The sequence below is a fragment of the Pleurodeles waltl genome, chromosome 2_1, assembly GCF_031143425.1.
Source record: "Pleurodeles waltl isolate 20211129_DDA chromosome 2_1, aPleWal1.hap1.20221129, whole genome shotgun sequence".
Taxonomy (NCBI): domain Eukaryota; kingdom Metazoa; phylum Chordata; class Amphibia; order Caudata; family Salamandridae; genus Pleurodeles; species Pleurodeles waltl.
In genome coordinates, this window is record NC_090438.1 from 769,979,196 (window position 1) to 770,000,647 (window position 21,452).

At 42.5% G+C, this 21,452-nt stretch overlaps 1 protein-coding gene across 1 annotated transcript in view; it reads left to right on the forward strand.

Annotated features, from left to right (window-relative positions):
• Positions 1-21,452, forward strand: part of LOC138260237 (serpin B10-like) — a 328,540-nt gene that overhangs the window by 291,731 nt on the left and 15,357 nt on the right. Inside the window, exon 5 of the mRNA XM_069208540.1 lies at positions 219-392. Coding sequence (XP_069064641.1) covers positions 219-392 — 174 coding nt within the window. The remainder of the gene's footprint in view (positions 1-218; positions 393-21,452) is intronic.

Genomic DNA, 21,452 nt, shown 5'->3' on the forward strand with positions numbered 1-21,452 from the left:
TAATTGCTGTTTGTTTACCTGCAAGAACAATTGCAATGTACTACTACTTTAAGTGTGAACTAGGATCCTAAACACACTTCGAAAATGTTAATGTTTTGATAAAAACAGCGATGAAAGAGTGTTGCATATTTGATCACATTTAATAGATGTAAATTTTATGGTTTTGTAACATATTTGATTCCCTGCATAACTCTCACCCAGTGTTTGTATGTCCATAGACTTCTAAAAAGCCAGTGCAGATGATGTTCAAGAGGGCTAAGTTCAACATAGCCCAGGTAGAGGAGCCTGGGCTCGCATTCAAAGTCCTAGAGCTTCCATATGTTAACAAGGACCTCAGCATGATCATTCTCCTTCCCAATGAGATCCTGGATGACTCCACCGGCCTGGAAAAGGTAATTATGAAGGAGTATGGGCCTGATTCTAACTTTGGAGGACGGTGTTAAACCGTCCCAAAAGTGGCGGATATACCACCTACCGTATTACGAGTTCCATAGGATATAATGGACTCGTAATACGGTAGGTGGTATATCCGCCACTTTTGGGACGGTTTAACACCGTCCTCCAAAGTTAGAATCAGGCCCTATGTGTCTGTATGAGTGTTTTCAGAAAGTGCCTTCCTGTTTGTCCTGACGTTGCCATTTTATGGGCCTTATGAGGGCTGTACATTTTTAGGTGGGAAAATCAGTTATAATAAACTTTGCCATATTAAAGTTCATGGTGTCCAGAAAGCGTAGTAAGGAATCATTTATTAGGTCGCTAAGTAACCCTCTTTAAATTAATGGGGGATACTTTCATCAGCACATTGGTCCTGGGCCAAGCGAAATAGAAATTGAAAGGCTTATTTTGGAACGGCAATGGGTGGATTATCCCATATTAATGGTAGTGGGGAGGGATAGGGCGGTTGCTACCAATGATCTGCAGGTTTGAGCAAGATCATGCCAATGGCAACCTCCAGGGTGAAAAGTTAAGGCACCAAGTAAGGGTCTTTTATTTTTTTCTTTCCTTGTACACCGGATTGGGGAGGAAAAGGAAACCTCAGTAGCCTTAATAAGGGCGAAATATGTCTGATGCCCATTAATGAGTGTGAATGTAAAGTAATTAGTGTTTGTTACCGACCCAAGAGATCCTCAAAGAACCTATAAATGAATTACTACATTTGTAGACATCAGACTCACATGAACGTCCTTTCCTCATTGGCTAAGAACTGTCAATCTTAAGGATAATGTGAGAGTTAACTAAGAATTGTGATAACCTGACGATTAAACAGGGTGTGCACATCATTAATCAAGATAGGTTTTTACGAAAAAATGCCGTCGGGCGTCCTTTCCATTTTTTTTTCGTGGTAATTCTCCGGGAAGTCTTTGAACTCTGCCTCGACACAACAATTCACTTGGTAGCCAAACACCTTTACACTGAATTTCAGGTTTAACTTACTAAACTCACAGTATATCATAATTCACTTTGGGTTCCGAATGTCCAATAAATATGTAAATGAATATGTCATGCATGATTATTTTGGACAAAGTGAATACCTGATTGGCTTTTTCTATCTATTGGGATACTCCTTGTCTTAACACAACGAAACATTGACAGTTACCACTGTGGGAACCTGAAACATGATGTCTGGGGAGGAATGTAATAAAAATGAGAGGTGAAAAGGTGTGTTCTTTAACGAGTAAAGATGTTGCGTAGGGAACCTGCCAGCAATCGCCATCGAGTGAACCTTGGTGAAAACTCAAGCAATCCCAATGTTCTCCATCATTTCCTCATGCACAGAGAAGGATGGCACAAATCTCCCTCCCATCAACAACAACAATACATCAAAATGACTACAAAACACACAGCCCCTAAAAACAATGCGCACCACACTTGGTGAGCACAACTGTACGACATTTAGGATTTTAACAATAATGTTTCTAGTAACCTGCATAGCCTATTATTTAAACACTTCATAATCATCCAACCACTCTGACGTCTTACATGTTCTGACTAGATAACGCGTAGCTTCCTTATTTCCAACCACATTCTTCTCCTGACTGATACTGGCTTCACAGTTCATCAAATAATCAGGTATCCTCATCACTTTTCCACTTCCGGACATTGCTATCACTTAACAACATAGTGTAAGGATCAACTCTCTTCACTGAGAGCAGTCAAGGAAATATTGAAAGCTGGTTGCCAATACCACGATTCCTCTTGACACAAACTCAGTCACCTATCTGCAAGTCAAGTGAAACGTTCCAGCAATGTAATTGATTGCTTTCTTATGTAAACCCCTTCTTTCTACGTTCTTAGTTAGCAAAGCCCTTGATTTCCTTCCCCTCATGGCATCAAACAGAGACTTTCTAGTGTTTGCATTTGGCGTGGTGCGAAATGTCCATTTCAATGTCCTTACACATTCTGGCCACTGAATATCACTACACAGCGCCAACTTGGTACCTTCTGTCAAGACCCAGTTTCACTGCTCGATCAACCCATTACTTTGTGGCCTTATAAACAGACAAATGAATTTGTTCAATACCTTTAGATTTTAAAAATTGTCACATGGTGTGCGACACAAATTGAACACCATTATCTATTACAATACTTTCAGAAATTCCCTCCCTGTCCCATACATCAGCTAGGAAATTGATGACTACATCAGTGGTACCATGGTACATACATTTTACTCCTCGCCATCATGGAAAATAATAAACCACCACCAAAGCGTCCTGGCATCTAGGACACTCTCTGGATCAGAAATATTAAACACAATTTTCTTCCACGGGGCATCCATTTTATTTGCCACAACAGGAGGATAATGCCCAGCTTTCCGTGACTAATCACTCCATGCACATGGAAAGCAATCCTTTATGTCCTCTTCAACATTTCGATCCAGACCAGGCCATCAGTACTCTGCCTTTACTCACCATTTGGTGGCACTCATGCCTTTCTGACCATCGTGGGCTAGATTCAAGTTTTTTTGCCTGAGCGCCTCTGGCACAACTAACAAGTCTTTTCTTAGCATACATTTTCCTGAACAAGCTAACCTAACACTCACTCCCTGTAAAACCTCCACTTGGTTGGATAAACTACCCTTCGTGGGCCAGCCCACTATGAGATATTTCTTCCCTTGCTGCAGCTCCTCATTTCCTGAAGAGCATCCATCCACTCCACATGGGGAAATACGCCCTTCGGTTATACTTCAAACACTAGTGACTAAAATATCATCCTCCGGCTCTTCTTCCTGAGCATCATACACCAGCATTCATGATAGGCAATCCGCCAACACAATTTTTTCCAGGAACATACTGACTTTAGAAATCATGCTCCATCTGACCCAACATTCACCTTGCAATTCTTGCAGAACCTCTACCAGACCCTTACATAGTAAATACATTAGCTAATGATCAGTGCGACCAGTACATTTTGTATCCCATACACGCTTGTCAAAATAGTTTATGCCCACCAACAGGCCAACTCATCTTTCTCTATGGTGAAATATTTTTGCTTTGCTTCTCTCAGTGTTCTGGACACATAGGTAATGGTGAGCTTCATCCTGTCCCTACACTGCAACAAGACATCACCCAAACCAACAATAATCTCATCAGGGCTGATAATGCTGCTCTGCTTTCTCTAGTGTCAAAGGTGTTTAAGCCAGAGTAGTAGCAATTTTCATTTTTAACTCACTAAACTCTTTTTTTTACAATTGTCACAGTATACACATCTCTCATTCTTCAACATCAATGTATACATGAATTTGATTTTGCCACAAAAACATAGTGGTGAAATGGGAATAATTTTAAGCCAACCGAAGGAAAGATCAAAGCGTGTCTTTGTTGACAAGGGTCGGAGATTCTTTAATGGCTAAAATCAACTTCATTGAGGATGAAATTTCATTCATATCAACTGAAACCCTAGATAATCCACCCCCTTGACATTCATTTTGCATTTTTCTTTCCTTATCGTTAACCCACGTTTTATGAGAATCTCCAAAATCCTCCCCAGTGCTTCATCATGAATGCACTTGCTTTCTTTAAAAAACAGTGTCATCTTGTAAGTACATCACATTTGACACCCCGTTAAAAAGTTGGTGCAAGACCCTCTGGAAGACTGCTGATGCTGACCCAAATGGCATCGGCTTGAACCTATACATCCCTTCAGCTATTGTAAATGATGTAAAGGGGCCTAGAATCTGGTTGCAGAGAAATCTGGCAATACGGCTATGACCAGTAAAAGGTCAAAAACTCCCTTGCTCCTTTATTGTTGCCAGCATCTCACCAATGTTGGACAACATGTGTCTGTCCACCCAGATCGCAGAAATCAAATCATGCAAATCCACGTATAGGTGAATCTCCCAACTGGCTTCCTTTGCTATCACCACTGGGGACAACCATTCTGACATCTCTATTTCTTCTGTGATGTCATCCACACACAACCTTTGAGGCTCTTTCTTCAAGTGGTCTCAAATAACAAACAGAATACTCCAAATTTTGCTAGCTTTAGGTACCACATTGTTTTTCAGATTTATTTTGCAGCACAAATCCTTCAACAGTCCCAGGTCTTTATGAAATACCTCTGGAAATTGGTTCTCCCAAGACTACCGTTCTTATTCCTGACTTCACCCCAAAATCTGGTCAGGATGATCTGGATCGAGAGGTATCAATGAATCTTTTTGCTTCAGTCAACCCAAAAAACATGGCCGATCTACAGCAAAACAGACATTTAAGAACTCTTTCGCCACTTGAAACCCAAGGGTCAATTCAATACCTTACTAAATCTATGGGGTTATTCTCATATGCTACTAACTTCATGTCTGAAGGATTCAAATGTGCTTAGGTAATTTGTCCAGATACTCTTCATCAATCACGGTCTACTGAGCCCTGGAGTCAGCCTTCACTTTCCTTCTCACCATCAACCATGATCTCACAGAAAGGATTACTCTTACCCAGTTTCCCAATTTCATATTCTTGAAGTATAAAATTCTTTCCATCCAGCTTATTCTCAACACAATTTGTCGAGCTTTTAGGCCTGCCATGTGTTCTGTTAGATCTACTCTTACATGCCCTGGCAATATGTTCCCTCAACCTACATTTCCTGCATACCTGCCCAATCACAGGGCAATTAGCAAGCATTGGCCAAGTGTCCCTTTAATCCACATTTATAACACACCACATGCATTTTGATGCTGTGGACAACTATATTTGTCATGATTGTGTTATTTTTAGGTTGCTCTAAAGCAGTTTTTGCACTGCAGTTCTGCCACCTTCTCATGAACCATAGGCGACACTTCATTCAAACCCTCATCTGTAGTCTCTGCTTTTTGCATGATATCAATCTCTTTTATTAATGTCAGATTCTCAGTGGTGAAGAGGTTTTCCTAGACTTTCTTACTTTTGAACTTTTTTACTAAGTGGCACTGTAGAATATCATAAAGGAAGCCTTGGTAGTTACACATAGCAGCAAGATGTTGCAATGCAGCCACAAAGTCCTTTACAGATTCTCCCAGAAGCTATCCTTGCTTCATGAAGTTAAACTTCTCTGCTACCTCACTTCGTCTTTGCCAAAATTCAGGTTGATTTGTTTCAGTGTTGTGTCATACTCTTCAATGTTGGTATGTTCCTCGTCCTACTCAAATAGTGGAGGAATGTTCCAAATGGGGATGTCCTTCTGTACCAAGGCACTGTTTTGATAGTGCCAACTTTTTCGAAGCTCTATGTCATCCCCTCCAAGGGCTTCAACTTATGCCTCAAAATCTTCACACCATTCCTCCTATATAAGTATGGGCTTTGCTGGAAGAAATGGTAAAAGTGCAGTAATTCCATCTGTAAAACTTTGTTGATAAAGTGAAAGTCTCTTTCAATGTCGCTTGACCATATTTGCCACTTATAAACTTGCAGAAGGAAGCTTTGTTCTTGACCACTTCAGTTGCAGTCTTTAATGCCATTAACCTGTTCATTAATCACTTATAACTGTGTGTTTTCCTTCAATTCTCCTTTTTAATTGTCCACCAAGTCATGAGCAAATTACATCGATTTTCCGTTAACCACCTGCCCAAAGGAAGATTTGAACCTGAGTCAACACAGAGCTTATTGTTAACAGAGCAGGGTAAGCAGCATGTGCTTCTCAGAAGTTGCGAGCTTTCCGAAAAAAACAATCCACATTGATGTGAGCCTGAATATGTGAGGGCAATCCTCCAAGTCACACATGCAGTGCTCTTCAGGCAGTGCCATCTCGTACCACAAGGCCTCCACACATACATTTGGGAAAGCCTTGGTTGTGCATCAGCCAAAATATCACTTATGAATCATCAACGCCTCCAGAGGTGGAGGCCCTAACCAGAAAGGTTCCTGCTCCAACAGTTGCTGGCTGCAAGTGTCTCACTTGGACCACAGGCAAATGTCAGACATCTTGGCAGTGAGTCCACCAACAGCAAAGGCACACAAGGCACTCTCTTCCCAATTCACCAGGCTCCTCATCACCAGTGATAAAAATGAGGCAGACTTTTAAAATGAAAAGCTGTGTTCTTTAATGAGTGCAGATGGGGGGGAAGCATGCCAGGGGAATGTCACCAAGTGAACTGTGGTGATCACTCATGCAATCCAGATGTTCACCACCATTACCTCATGCAGAGAGAAGGATGCAACAGAATGGCATTGAAATTGTGATGAGACCTCTCAGGAGTTTGTTGTGCACTTTACATTTGTTATGTCCAAAATATAGCAAGTTGAGAAGCGTATGGCTGATGCTTCTCTTTAATGTAAGAGCAACAAATATCAGAAAGGTAACATGCTTTTGAGTTTGCCTAATGGCACAATCTCTGTGCTGTGGTCAAATACTTGGAGCGTGCCTGGAAACCATGTTAGCGGATATTATGGAAGACTCTTACTAGTCATTATGAAAATTGGCAAGTGTGGTGCAACATCCTATTGAACCAGGTACCTTTTGAACATCTGGTATCTTGCTGACAAATCATACAGCTATATCTGCATTGAGTAATGCTCTGTTGCCATCAGAATAATAACCATCTCGTGGAAGGTAATGAGTTAGGATCTTATGTAGGCCCTGGAGGACAGTCTACAGGTGTGAAGACCATTTGCCCTATATAGGGAGTCCTGCTGCCCAGAGGGGATCTCAGTGCTGTGAGTGGTCACTACTGTGATGGCTCCCTTCACAGCACCAAATTTTAACAAAATGTTGCCATGTTTAAAGTGCCCACTATGCATGCTTTTTTGTTCAGACAAACAAAAACTCCCAAAGTGGAGTTTGTTTTTTCTCTGATCAAAAAACTGTCCAGACAAGCAGTCCAGGGTGGTGTGCTTCACATGCACCCCACACCAGTTTCTTACCCACAATGCCCTCCAACCCTCCAACTTTGCTTGAAATCACCCATTTTCCCTATATTTTTGTGATGGAACCTTCCGGAATCCACAGGAATCCACAAAATTCCTACCGTCCAGACAAGCAGGGAGTTTTCTCCCTGTGCATAGGGGTCGTTCTGTATTTTGCCTGCCCATATTCGCCATCCTGACCATGTTGGACACAGGCTGGGAAAATCATTTGGCAGTCTCTCCACCTTCAATAGAGTAGACTGACTGTCTCTGATACCTGGTAGCCCTTTAACAGACAGGCCCCTGACAGACTAGTGAGAAGTTTAAACCTGGTTCCTTCCCTGACTCTAAATAGAGCAGGTGAACTGGGACTTTGGTGAGGTTGAAGCACATCTTATTTTTGGTTGTGCTCCCTCTACATCAAATTTCAAATGAGGCCCTTAGTCTTCTTTTCTAAAAGTTCATGACAGTTTACTAAGAATGTATCCTGGTGCAAATTAGCCCTGTAGTTATACTACCTGCAGGCCTTCATTACGAGTTTTGAATTTTTACCCAGAACAATATGTCCTGTGAAATTCAGCCACACATAATTACAAACGTCTCTGGCCTACAGGTTTTGGACCCTCAAACTCTGGCCCTGAAAATACCAGGCACGGAGACACCTGAACCATTTGCATGCTGCAGTGGCAAGGGCTGCAGGATTCAGCAGCGCTGCCTTTTACCCATGCAACCCATACAGCAGTATGCAGGAGCAGTCAGTGCTGCCCTGGGCTTACACGAAAATGCCCTGACCAACTCCTACAACCCTCACTGGGCCATTTATAATCCTTCCCACCTGCCCAAAGTAGGTGGGAAATGTCTCCAGTTTCCTCACTGGAGCTAGGTGGAAAACCACTTGAAAATTCCCCATTCCTTGGAGAAAACTTATAATTGTTGAATTTTGCTTGAGAATTCTCTCTGTATTGGGAATTCCAGCCTTCCGTTATCTCTGTACCAAAATCCACCAAACTCATAATGAGGTCCTTAGTGTGCAAGCATCTCAAGTGTTTGTCATTTATTAAACTATTGCCTAGTCCTGCAGGCATCACATTATATAGGAGAGAGAAATCACTAAATCACTGTAAATATCTAAACCTCTCTCTGACAATGTTTGTAAAATCTGGGAGATGCAACTGTATTTAAACATTCACTATAGCATTTTTAAAGTGCATTAAAGTGTAAGAAGTGCCCTCAGGTTAATGAAGAAAGGTACTGCTTAACCCCTTGGGTGCCCTGGATGTAATGGTTATGTCCTTGGCTGCAGCGCTGCTTTGCCGGGGACGTAACCATTACGTCCTGCACCTGCTCCACGGGAGAGCGCTGGCTCCCCCTGTGGGCCTCCCACCCCTTTCCCCTGGGCAGGGATGGCAGGGGAAGAGCTTCCCCTGCCACCCTGAGCCCCCCGACCTCCCCCACTGACGTCTGATGATGTCAGCACGCAATTCCATGCTGACCTCATCAGAGGTCGCCCCAAGAAGAAACTGATTTGTTTCTCCTTGGACAGGGGAAGGGGGCAGGTCAGAGAGGCATGAAAGGAAAGCTTTTCCTTTCATGTCTCTCTGAGCATTCCTGCAGCACGATCGTAAAGCAATCGTGCTGCAGGAATGCCCACTAGACCCAGGGAGTTTTGTTGATTTTCGTAAACACATGAGGGGAGCGGCCCCTTGGGTAAGGGTCGCTCCGCAAGGGGGGCATTGTTTTATATTTTTATTAGGGCGATCTGATCCAAATTTATTTTAGGCCATTTCTGCCCCCTTTGGGGGCAGATCAACCCATTTCTATTAGGCCCATCTGCCCCCAAAGGGGGGCAGAAACCACTTAGGCAACAGGGATTGTTGTTTGTGTGTGATTTGCTTCGGGGGCTGCCCCCGGGCAAGGGTCACTCCCGATGGGGGCACATTACTGTTGACCATTTCTGCCCCCCTTGGGGGCAGATCGGCCTATTTGTATTAGCCCCATCTGCCCCCAAGGGGGGCAGAAAACACTTAGGCACCAGGGATGGATGTGTGTGTGTATGTGTGTGGTTTGTTTGGTGAGGCTGCTCCTTGGGCAAGGGTCGCTCCCCATGGGGGCACATTACTGATGGCCATTTCTGCCCCCCACCCGGGGGCATATTGGCCTATTTTTGTAAGGCCCATCTGCCCCCCCAACGGGGGCAGAAAGCCCACTACACCAGGGAAGATTTTGTTTTTAAAAAAGAGGGTGAGGGTCTGGCCATACTCCTACCCCAAATAAATAGGACTTTGGGATGCTGCCACCTAGAAAAATCTACCAGTCCTAGACACCTTTGAAAACTAAACATCTGGGTGAATCCAGGGTGGTGTGCTTCACATGCACCCCACACCAGTTTCTTACCCACAATGCCCTCCAACCCTCCAACTTTGCTTGAAATCACCCATTTTCCCTATATTTTGGTGATGGAACCTTCCGGAATCCACAGGAATCCACAAAATTCCTACCTTCCAACTACACCGATAAAAATTCTGCCTCACTTGTGATGACACAGAAAAAGAGGGTCCAACATATATTCATATATCATGTAACCAAAATCGTACAATGTAGTGTGATTTTAGTAAAGAAAATAATGTACGTGGGAAATTGTGCCCTCGGAGTAGTTCGCCAATATTATAAACGTGCTTTATTAATCATGAAGAATTGAAAAATGTAGTGATCCGTCATATTGCATATGTGTGCCATGATTTCTTATTGAAACTATTTGTGCTTAGCTTAAATTTAGTAGAGGCTTTGGCCTAGTTGCCTGGTCTCAAATTCTAACTGCGTGGCTTTTCCTTGAACTAATGTAACATATATTCTTGCTTAAAGTTGTATTTTTCCAGTAGAGATGACTAATACACTTATCTCCAAGGTTTCGTACTAGGCCAGTTTCATCCCCTTTGAAGCAAGGTCAGTCTCTGCAGGTGCGGACAATGAGGGTACAGATACCAAAATAATTGGCAAGCCATGTTGCAACTTGTGTTCCAAGGCTCCAAGGACAATGTATGCATAAATGAGTACTAGTAGAAAGACATTTTTCATTGTTCAATTTGAAGCCCCCCTATGAACCCTCCAATGGAAGATCCTGCAGAATTTGGAATGTTTCTTACTTGAACCCACTGGACAAAGAGAAGTCAGCCATTTTCCTTGATGCCATCTTTGAAGCCAAATGCCAGACGCCATCTTAGACGACATCTTGATGCCCTTTTCTCTATTCCAGAGAAAGAGACTTTGAGAATTCTCACCCTAGAGACTTTAACTTTAATTTGCCCCGTCTTGCCCATGCTGCTGCAAGGAAACTTGCCCTTAACTTTGCCCCTTTAAAGTTCTGTCCCATGCTGATCGAACCGGTACCTGAAGGACGAAGACTTTCTTGAATGCTGATTGTAATTGGTAATTATGAAAGGATAATTGTATAATGCATTGTGTTTTTCCTTTTAGGTACCAACTGCTATTTTGATAGGGCCCAAGCTAGAAGTTTTCCAAATTTGTGTTGACTAAATTCGTTTTGCATGAAGCCCCACATGCCAATGCTAATTAGAGGTTAGTCGAGGTATGCACTTGATGCACCATGTTGAATTGAAATCTTGTCATGCTGGCCGATGTATGAAATTAGTCAAATTCAGTTGCTTATATTAGTGATTTGTATTGCCATAACTGAATGTATTATTATTCAGATTTTGCGTAGATTGCGTTTCTTCCGCCGCTATGGACAGCTAGTAATGTTCGTATACATATATCATTTGGTTTTGAGACTTATATACATTGTGCTAGCTTTTTTAATATAGGGAAATAAATTCACTAACTTTTAATAAACCGGTGTGGTTATTCATGACTGAAAGGTCATGGTGCGTCGAAATACCAACTGTTATTGATTCCTAATGTGTTATTTCGATCTATTAATTGAGTATTGGTTATCGGATACAATAGTTATTAATTATTGATTTAAGTAACCCGACTATTCGAGGATGAGGAGAGCCCAACTCGGCTAAAAGGTTCACCGACCTCCAGCGTGTCCAGGTACAGGTAATTTATAAGGGCTGGACGCGTTATCAGTAGATGGTAGCAGAGATTGATGGTTTCGCCCTTTGGGACCCCATCCGAGCAATAGACGGAGTTAGGTTAGAATTTTCTTTGATAAAACAAGTTGGAGAGATGATGATGCCCTAAGTCCCCAATGACTTTCCCGGGATCTCGGAGCTTGCGAATGGAGGACATGGAGGTGTGAGAATGTTTTCGGCGTTTCTAGTGACGGTATAAGTGAAGTTAGGGTTTTTGCGCTTGCATAGCTTATTGCCGCAGATGAATTGAGAAGTTTGTGAGGATTTTAGGGGGTTACGAACTCCAGTTGAAGTTTTAGAGGAGTGTGACTCCAAAGTGTGAGAGGAGGGAAGTCGTCGAACTTCACATGTGTGTAGCGCTTTGTGCAGAAAAATTGTCCACGTGGTTGTTGATGTTGAGACGGACCCTGCGAAGTCAATAGACTCCGGAGTATGTTAAAAAGTGCATGAGACACTTGATTGATGTTGTAATCTGTTCGGTTTAGTAGGTTGATCGGGCGTGGTCAACAAGTCGGTATGAATATTGAGGCATGAAAGAAAATTTTCGACTTTGAGATTTGACAAATTCTAAGGCGCGCTAGAATAGTTAATTGATCAGTTGAGAGTAAAGTTTGCGGGCCAAATCTTACTTGCGAAAGTAGGAGACCGAGAAAGATGGAATAACTGCCGAGGCTAGTGAAAAATCCTTAAGGTTTCTGAAGCGATTGTATTACCCTTCCTGAAGTAAACCGACAGATTTGTTTTCTTCTTTTTGGTTAGTGCTCGCGATATATTGCAGAAATTAGTTTTGAGTGAAGCTGAATGGAGGAGGACAAGCCAGAGGACTTTGTCAGCCGCAGTGTGTGAGTGTAACATCACTAGGAGCCGCGCTGGGATAGGTTGGTTGGCGAGAAGGGTCGCGCACGGATTGGACGCAGTCCGTGAAGCGCAATTGGTGGGGAAAGGCAAGCGAAGAGTATTCCGGGAATTAAAGTCACTTATTGATTACTTATTTATTTATTTTTAAAAGACGGAAAGATTAAATATTTCAAAGCATTTAAGAGTGCCAAGAGGGGAGATGTTTATATTAAAGCAAATGTAGGAGAAAAAACACCGCCTGAGGGTAGACCAGCTTACATCATGATTGAGGAAAAGGGTGTAGCACCATGTCTTTGGCTAAAGCAATGGTGCAAATTAACAGAGAAGCATGGAAGTGTAGCGTTCCCTATCCATGGGTCGTTTAACTTAAGGGTTTTGGAGAATCTAAGATTTGCGCTATATGACATGAAAGTACCTCCAAGGCCAGCACAGTTTGAGGCACTAGCAATCTGGGAGTTAATGGCTAGAAACCAACAACAAAAGAAATTTGAGACAAGAATAGGAAAAGTAGAAAAGACACTAGCGGATGCTAGATGGGATAGCACACAGAAGGTTTGGAGATCAGACGTACTACAGGGAATTAAATTGTTTCCAGCAATTACTGATGAAGCAGAGACGGAAGGAAGGAAAGCTACCTATAAAACAAATAGGAGTCAGTCCAGAGATAGAGAGAATAACAGAAACTCGAAAAGGTCAGACGAGTCAGACGATGAGGAGTTTATTATACAATTGCTGAATGATCGCCCGCCACCATATGTGGAAAGCGAAAAAGGATCAAGCATTAGTACTGCCCCTCCAGAACCAACACAGAGTAATGTAACACCGAATTTGAGAATATCACAAAAGCAGAACGGTCCCGATATGCCTTTTTCACCTCAAATACCACAAGTCCAGAGAATATATCCCGACGTGCCTAAATTGAAACCTGTCGGTACTTATCAGCCGCAGGTTCAAAGACACTGCTGTGATGAGCATAACTTGGGAACAACTTCTGGCTTAGGGGCTCAGGGAGGACAGAGTTACCAAAGACCGACATTGATTCAAGCTGAATCAACACATTTTTGATGCCTCAAAAGCAAGTACAAGAAGTGCCGAGGTACACTCGAGTAACAGGGGGCCAGTTAGGTATGCCAGCAATGATGAACCATAATGTGGGGATTAACATGCCACAGAATTCAGGGAACAGACAGAATCCAGATGCAATATCTCTGCCTATCACTGTGGGTCCGCCAGTACCATTGTATATATAGGCAAGCTCAAACGTATGCGACCAAGGGGTAATGACACAAAGTGAGACAGGGAGAAGATGCATAGAAAACACTCCAGAAACGACTCCGATAGCAACACTGCCAAATGGATCTGGGTCCTTGTCGGGATTTAGTCCAATTCCAATTTATGCTCCGGTTGACAGTGGTAAGGTCAAGTCCACCAATATTAATACCGTTAACCTCAAAGACTGAAACATTACAGCAACCTTCAGTAGCAGTTGATGTAAGTGCTACACTGATGGGACTGAACGTGCAACAGCTAACACAATGGTTCAACAGTCTGAACTCCCCACAGAGTACATCCAGTGGGAAGGGAGAGGAATACCTGAGTAAAATAAGATTGGGCATGGAGGCAGATGAACTAGTGGAGGGAACAATGGGTCTGAACAGGTTATAATCATACACAGAAGAAGAGCTGAGATACATGTGCCCTAGGATTACAAGAGAAGTGAGCAGCATACATAAGAAGCTGCAAGAAATTGCAGACAGAAATGAGATCGATATAGGTAAAACTAAACACTTGAGCAGAAGTTATAGGCTAGACTTTGAGACAAAAGATTTTGAACACATGAGATCTGTAGGGATGAAAACGCACCTTAAGGAGATACTGCAGAGCGTGCAGGTCTGGAGATGTCTAGATAAGTGGGAAAGCAGGTGGGTTAAGAAAAAGGACAAAAAGAAGGAAAGTACCCCAGATCGGAACGAGAAAGCACAACCAAATGACGATCTGATAACCATGTTGCCAATGAGAGAGACAGCAGGGGGAAAACTTGTACATGTACCATGGCACAGGTGTGATATTCAATCCTTCGTGGATGATTTCCCTAAATTAAGAGAGAAACCGATCGGATGGTATCAACAAACAGATAGATTTGTGAAACTCGAAAATGTTTCTGGGAAGACCTGAATACCTTATTTGAAATTGTGGTTCCAGCAGATTTATGGGAAGACTGTAAAAGGGCTGTGGGTTGGCCGACGAGTGAACCAGAAAGAGATAGGGACACAGGTGCACCATCGCCTACGGTAATGAGTTTATACCATAAGGTGTTTGAGCACTTGAAGACCAAGGTTGCGTCGAAAAATGTGGATTGGCAGAGGATTGACAGAACAGCACAAGAAGCTAAAGAATCAATACATGCGTATTATGAGAGATTGTTGAAAGCGTTTAAAAATTACAGTGGCACGGAAACGATTGAGGCAAAGGACATGCTCCATTTCGTGTTCAGATTTGTGGAAGGGCTGAGACCCGAGGTCAGTCAGATGATTAAAATGCATTTGATTTGTTGGCAGTCGAAATCGATTGATGAAGTGTTGAACTATGCAAAATACTGCAGTGATGAGATTGAGACAAAACAGAAAAGGTTGAAAGAAAAGGTGATGGTGATGCAGCTTAGAGCAGCTCAGACAGGGTTGCAAGGTTTGCAAGGTTTTCAACAACAGATGCCGCAGCAGCAACAGCAGGGAAATGCTGTGTTTCAGCCGCAGATGAGAGGCAGAGGTCAAGGAGGTTTTGTGAATAATGGTCCTGACATAAATACTGTTATGATTCCAAATGGTATACAGTCAATGAAGAAGGTGATGCCATGTCACACGTGTGGAATCGTCGGGCATTGGAAACAGGAGTGCCCAATGATGGTGCAGGAAAGTATAGGTCAGCAAAACAATGATGTCAATGCATTTCAGAATATGAGAGGACCGAAATTGAGAGGTCCAAACCCAAATTTTCAGAATAATGTAAATCAGATACAAGGTTTACAACCCATACAACCGCAACAGGTGCAAATTCCCCGTGCGCAAATGGCACAGTTGCAGCCAATGCAACAGCAGTTTCCTATGGTACCTAATCAGCAAATGCAAATACCCTTAGCACCAATGAATCAGCAAACAGGTAATGCTTCCTCAACAGGTCACGGGTCAAGTGATGAACCAAAATGACACAGTACACCAATTCCCGTTACACAGTGAGAATGGAATAAACGATGTATGGGAGAGTGAAAGTTCAGATGAGGAGGGAAATTGTATGCTTGCAGCATCCTTGGAAGTTGATCAAAAGGGTCCGTATGTGGAAGGAAGAGTTATGGGTCATCGCGTTTCATTCTTGGTTGACACAGGAGCCACACGCTCTACTGTTAGGAGCACTGAAGTACCAAATTTGCCACTTTCAGGGAGAACAGTTCAAGTAGTGGGAGTAGCAAATAGGTACCTGACGAACCCAATCACAGATCCAGTGCAAGTCAGGATCGGTAACTATCAAGGGTCACATAAATTTGTGGTGTGTGACTCAAGCCCGATATCACTGTTAGGGAGAGACCTATTGTGCAAATTGGGATGTTCGATTATGTGCTCAAATGATGGAATTAAAATTCAGACAAACAGTGATGGGGAAGAAGAGGACAGCGTAGGAGGGGACGAAGTGGAAACTGTCGATGAAGAGTATCTCCTGATTACTCTTTATCCAATGCTCACTGAAGCAGATATTCCTGCTGAGTTACAGGAAACAGTCGGAAAGGAAGTGTGGGATATGACAGGGAAAGAAGTAGGATTGGTCAAAGGAGTAGAGCCAGTGAAAGTGACTGTAAAACCCAATTTAACTTTTCCCCAGACCCCACAACACCATATGGCGCAAAACACCCTCACGAAAGTCACCCAACTCATTGATGAGTTTGTAAAACAGGGAGAACTAAAGGAAGTGTTGAGCAGTCCATGTAATTCACCAATTATGGGACTGATAAAACCGAGTGGGAAGGTCCGGATTGTTCAGGATTTGAGGAAGATAAATGACATAATAGTCAAATGTTGTCCCGTAGTACCAAATCCAGCTGTGATAATGTTTCAAGTTCCCTGTGATGCTGAGTGGTTCTCAGTCATATACTTGTCACAAGCATTCTTTTCTGTGCCTCTTCATGAGGACAGCCAATTTCTCTTTTGTTTCAAATTCCTGGACAGGGTCTACAGTTTGTGTCGAATTCCTCAAGGGTTTTCGGACTCACCATCAATTTTCAATCAAATTCTAAAGAAAGATTTAGAATCATTGGAATTACCATTTGAATCAACCTTGGTACAGTACATTGATGATTTGCTAATCGCATCCAAGACAGAAAGTGACTGCACAGCTGATACCATTGCCCTATTGAACCATTTGAGAAGGAACGGACATAAAGTGTCCCCTTCAAAATTACAGTTTTGCCAGAAGAAAGTGAAATATTTGGGTCACCAAATAGAGAAAGGGTCACGAAGAATTATGAAAGAAAGAATAACGAGTGTACTTCAAATGAGTCCACCGAAGACGAGAAGAGAGGTGAGAAACTTTCTGGGAATGGTGAGCTATTGTCACCAATGGATTCCCAATTTCTCAAATCTAGCAAAACCATAACTGAAACTGACCCAGAAAGATGCGCAGGATGAAATAGAGCTGAAAGGAGATGAGATGGATGCTTTTATTGAATTAAAGGAATGCATGTGCAGGGCTCCAGCTTTAGGTATGCCTGACTATACAAAGCCTTTCCCATTGTTTTGTCATGAATGTGATGCATGTTCCTTGTCTGTCTTGACTCAAACCCATGGTGGCGTTAACAGACCAGTAGCATATTTTTCAGCTACTTTGGATCAGGTTGCAGCAGCACTGCCAGGGTGCTTGTGTGCCGTAGCAGCTGTTGGTATCAGTTTAAATCAAAGTGAAGGAATAGTGATGGAACATCCTTTAACAGTCATGGTCCCCCACTCAGTCAAGATACTTTTGACACGTTCCTGAACACAGCACATGACTGGTGCTAGGCTTACAAGGTACGAGACAATAATTCTGGGATCACCTAGTGTGCAGCTGAAAAGGTGCACTACGTTGAATCCAGCAACCTTGTTTCCTATTGAAAATGCCGAAATTGAGAACGCTGAAGACATCGAGCACTTGACTGAATTTTGTACAAAACCAAGACCTGATATCAAAGACACCCGATTGGAAGAAAATGATCACATTATTTTTGTTGATGGTTCATGTTTAAGAGATGCACTAGGAATATTGAAAGCAGGATATGCTGTATGTACAATAACTGGTGTTCTGGAAGCATCTTGGCTTCAAGGAGTTTACTCTGCACAAGTAGCGGAACTGGTAGCACTTACTAGAGCTTGCCAACTTTCCGCATTAATGAAAGTCACCATTTACACTGACAGCCAGTACGGATTTGGAATAGTGCATGACTTTGGACAATTGTGGTCACAGAGAGGCTTCATGACCTCTTCAGGTTCACCAGTGAAAAAAGGTGAAAGGATAAAGGAATTGTTACATGCCATCCAGTTACCGGGAGAAGTGGCAGTGGTAAAATGCAGTGCACATTCAAAATCACAGGATTACATTTCTTTGGGAAATGGATATGCAGATCAAGTCGCAAGGTTTTGCGCATTGAACTGTATATTGCTCAGAGATTAATGGAACTTGATAAATGAGCCAGAACTTGAAGCAAGTGAAGCTTTTGCTCTAAAGGTTGTAGATACAATGGATGAATTGAAGTCCTTACAGAACGATGTTAGTGAAGATGAGAAACTCTCATGGACCAAATTGCAATGCGTAAAGAAACTAGATGATTTGTGGGTTTCAAGTGAAGGGAAACTGGTTCTGCCAAACAGTCTGTTGACGCAATTGGCCAGATTCTACCATGGACAGGCTGATCTTGGAAGGGACGCCATGGTCAGACTATTTAAAACTGATTGGTTTAACCCCAAATTCCGTCAAGTTGCTGAAGCAGTTTGCCATTGTTGTGTCATTTGCCAACAAATGAACGCAGGGAAGGGAACAGTAGTAAATTTGAGCCACATTGGGAGGGCAGGAGGTCCATTCAGCAGGATGCAAATGGGTTTTATTGAAATGCCCGTGCATGGAGGTTTGAAATATGTGTTGGTGATTGTGTGTATTTTTAGTCACTGGATTGAAGCATACCCTACACGCAGAAATGACAGTCTCATAGTTGCAAAACTACTCCTGAGAGAACTAATACTTCAATAACGAAGTAATAAAATTGCTTTGTGCAGCGCTGAACATTGAGCAAAAGTTGCATTGTAGCTACCGCCCTGAAGCTTCAGGATTAGTGGAGCAAATGAATGGCACTTTGAAATCGAGGATGGCAAAAATATGTGCTTCAACAAACTTAAAATGGCCTGATGCATTGCCCTTGGTGTTAATGTCAATGAGAAACACCCCTGATAGAAAGACTGGACTGTCCCCGCACGAGATCCTCATGGGCAGAGCCAAGAGGCTTCCAGCAGTTCCTGCAAATGCTCTTTTGAATATTACAGATGATATGGTGTTGGACTACTGCAAAGGTCTAGCTGATGTGGTACGCTCTTTTTCTCACCAGGTGGAGGCAACCACCTTGCCACCGATCCAAGGTCCAGGACACGCCCTGAAAGCAGGTGACTGGGTCGTGATAAAGAAACACGTGAGGAAGTCGTGTCTGGAACCCCGTTGGAAAGGACCTTTCCAAGTGATTCTGACAACTACTACCGCTGTGAAGTGTGCGGGAGTTCCCAAATGGATTCACGCCAGTCACACGAAAAGGGTAACGTGCCCCACAGAAGAGGAAGTTGAGGCACTGAAATCGCCAGTGTCTGACAAGAGAGTACCAGGCACCGAGACAGAACAAAGAAAACCTGGAGGCGAACAGGTAGAAATAGAGGAAGGATAAATATTTTCTGAGGAAGAAACGACCGATCCATTTGAGGAGGTCCAAGGAGAAGCCTCAGAAAGTGATGAAGGTACTGAAGGCGACAAAGAGCCTGAGACAGGTGAAGGCGACAAAGAGCCTGAGACCAGTGAACAAGACAAAAGGCCTGAGACAGGTGAAGGAGCATAAGAGCCTGATCAGAGGAGGGCTTTCTCAGAAACAGACGATACAGGAAAGGAAAAGGAAAACCTGATTGATCTCCTAGAGAGAGGAGACAAGACAGGACAGAGTGAAAGTGTTCAAACCCTTCCAGAAGTGGTTGCAGGTCCATCAGGCGAAAATAGTGCAAAACGAAGACAAAGCATATCGCCAGTGAAGTTAAGGATCAGAGAAACATTAAGCAAAAGTGAAGGACCAAAGTTGAAAGAGAAAAGGAAAGAAGTGTCTGTCGAAACAGCAACACCAAGTGAAGAGAAAGACTCAGCCAAGGAAGAAGGCACCGGCGAAAGAGAATCAAAGGGAGATGCAAAATTGAAAAGAAAAAGAATACCGAGCAGAAGGTATTCCGTTCCGGAGTGGGCATACATAGCCACTAACGATTGGTCAGACGAATTCGTATCCCTCAGTCTCGAGAATGAAGAAGCAGAACTTCACTTTGGCACTTGAGGAGTAAAGCTCCATGAACTTTACCGAATAAGACATTGATAACCTGATTGACTTTTAAACCGGCTAAGACATTGCTAAACTTGATTGACTCTGAAACCGATTTTTGAACAAAGCTGCTAACCAATTTTGAGACAAAGCTGCTAAACCGATAAAAAACGAAGCTGCTAAAGAAAACTGTGTAAACTTTGAACTTGTTCAGCTTTGTATATATCTGCAAATCCGATTTGATAAAAGTGTCTTCAACTTTCTGATTCTATACAGATCATGACAGGCTACACTACACAGGGGCATAAAATGAAGTGTTGTAAATACATGTGTATAGATCTAATAACTGCATGTGTACTAATCATTGTAGCAATAGTTCTTGGAATGTATGGAAAGAATGAGAAAGGGACAAATAATGCTTTTACTTCTAGACCTACTACTACTACTGAACTAACAGCTTTAAAGAGACTCGAACAAGACGAAAGACATCTGCATGATAAAAAGGAACTTTTGTCTAATGTTTTCTATCGCTTGCTGAGTGAGTATGTTGAGACCATGGATGCGAAAGATTGTTATGTATGCACACAAATACCTACCTCAGTAGTGGAAGGGGTGACATATCATAGCATGCCTCTTACGTACGGAATTACATGTAGTTTAATAACGTCCAGATTTTATGGTCAGGAGTATACTCACTACTTTTATTCTAACTATGATGTTACATTTGCATATGTCCCCATAATTGAGTACCTGAGTAAAGTAGCCAGAGATTATTATATAAAATTAATGAGGGGCTTCTTTGAGCCGTTGTCACCTTTTCACACAGCTCACGTACATAGAGAGAACCTTACATGCTTGCTTTCACCGATGGAGATAAGCTTTTTAGATAACACTGACGATGGGAGGAAAGAGGTGAAGGAGGAATTAGAAAGGGAATTACATAAAAGGACATCTGTAGATAACTATGGTTTTGCCGCGATAAAGACAAAAGAGAAAATAGCTTTAGATACATTACACGTAGGGAGGTTCTGTATACATAGACATAAATCATATTATGACACAGTCTTTGTGGGAACCAGTGAATGTAAACATACGTTTTTGTTTCAACCTAAATGGATGTTCATGCTGAATGGACAAGACCCAGTTATTCCAGGGGTATATTACATTTGTGGACTTAACGCCTATTATCGTCTTCCTAAAGGATGGTATGGGAGATGTTATTTGGGAATAATATTCCCAAAGGTTTATCAATTGGACGACTTAAAGAAATTCCCAAAGCTGTCTGAATCACATCATGTTCAGAAGAGAGAGACAGCTTCTGGTGTGGTAGGAGATATGTTTGGAGCTCTGATTCCTTCAGTGGGAGTCATTTTGAATTCAATTAAGATACGAAAGTTGTCTACTATTGTGGATAACATGCTGACAAAATTCTCAGGAGCTATAATCCTGATGGATGCTGAACTTGCTGCAGAAAGAGCTATGACTCTTCAAAATCGGCTTGCCTTAGACATTCTTTTAGCAAAGGATGGTGGTGTTTGCAAAATGCTTGGTACACGTCACTGTTGTACTTATATTCCGGTCAGCAGTGGGGAAATTAGAAGGATGCTTACAAATTTA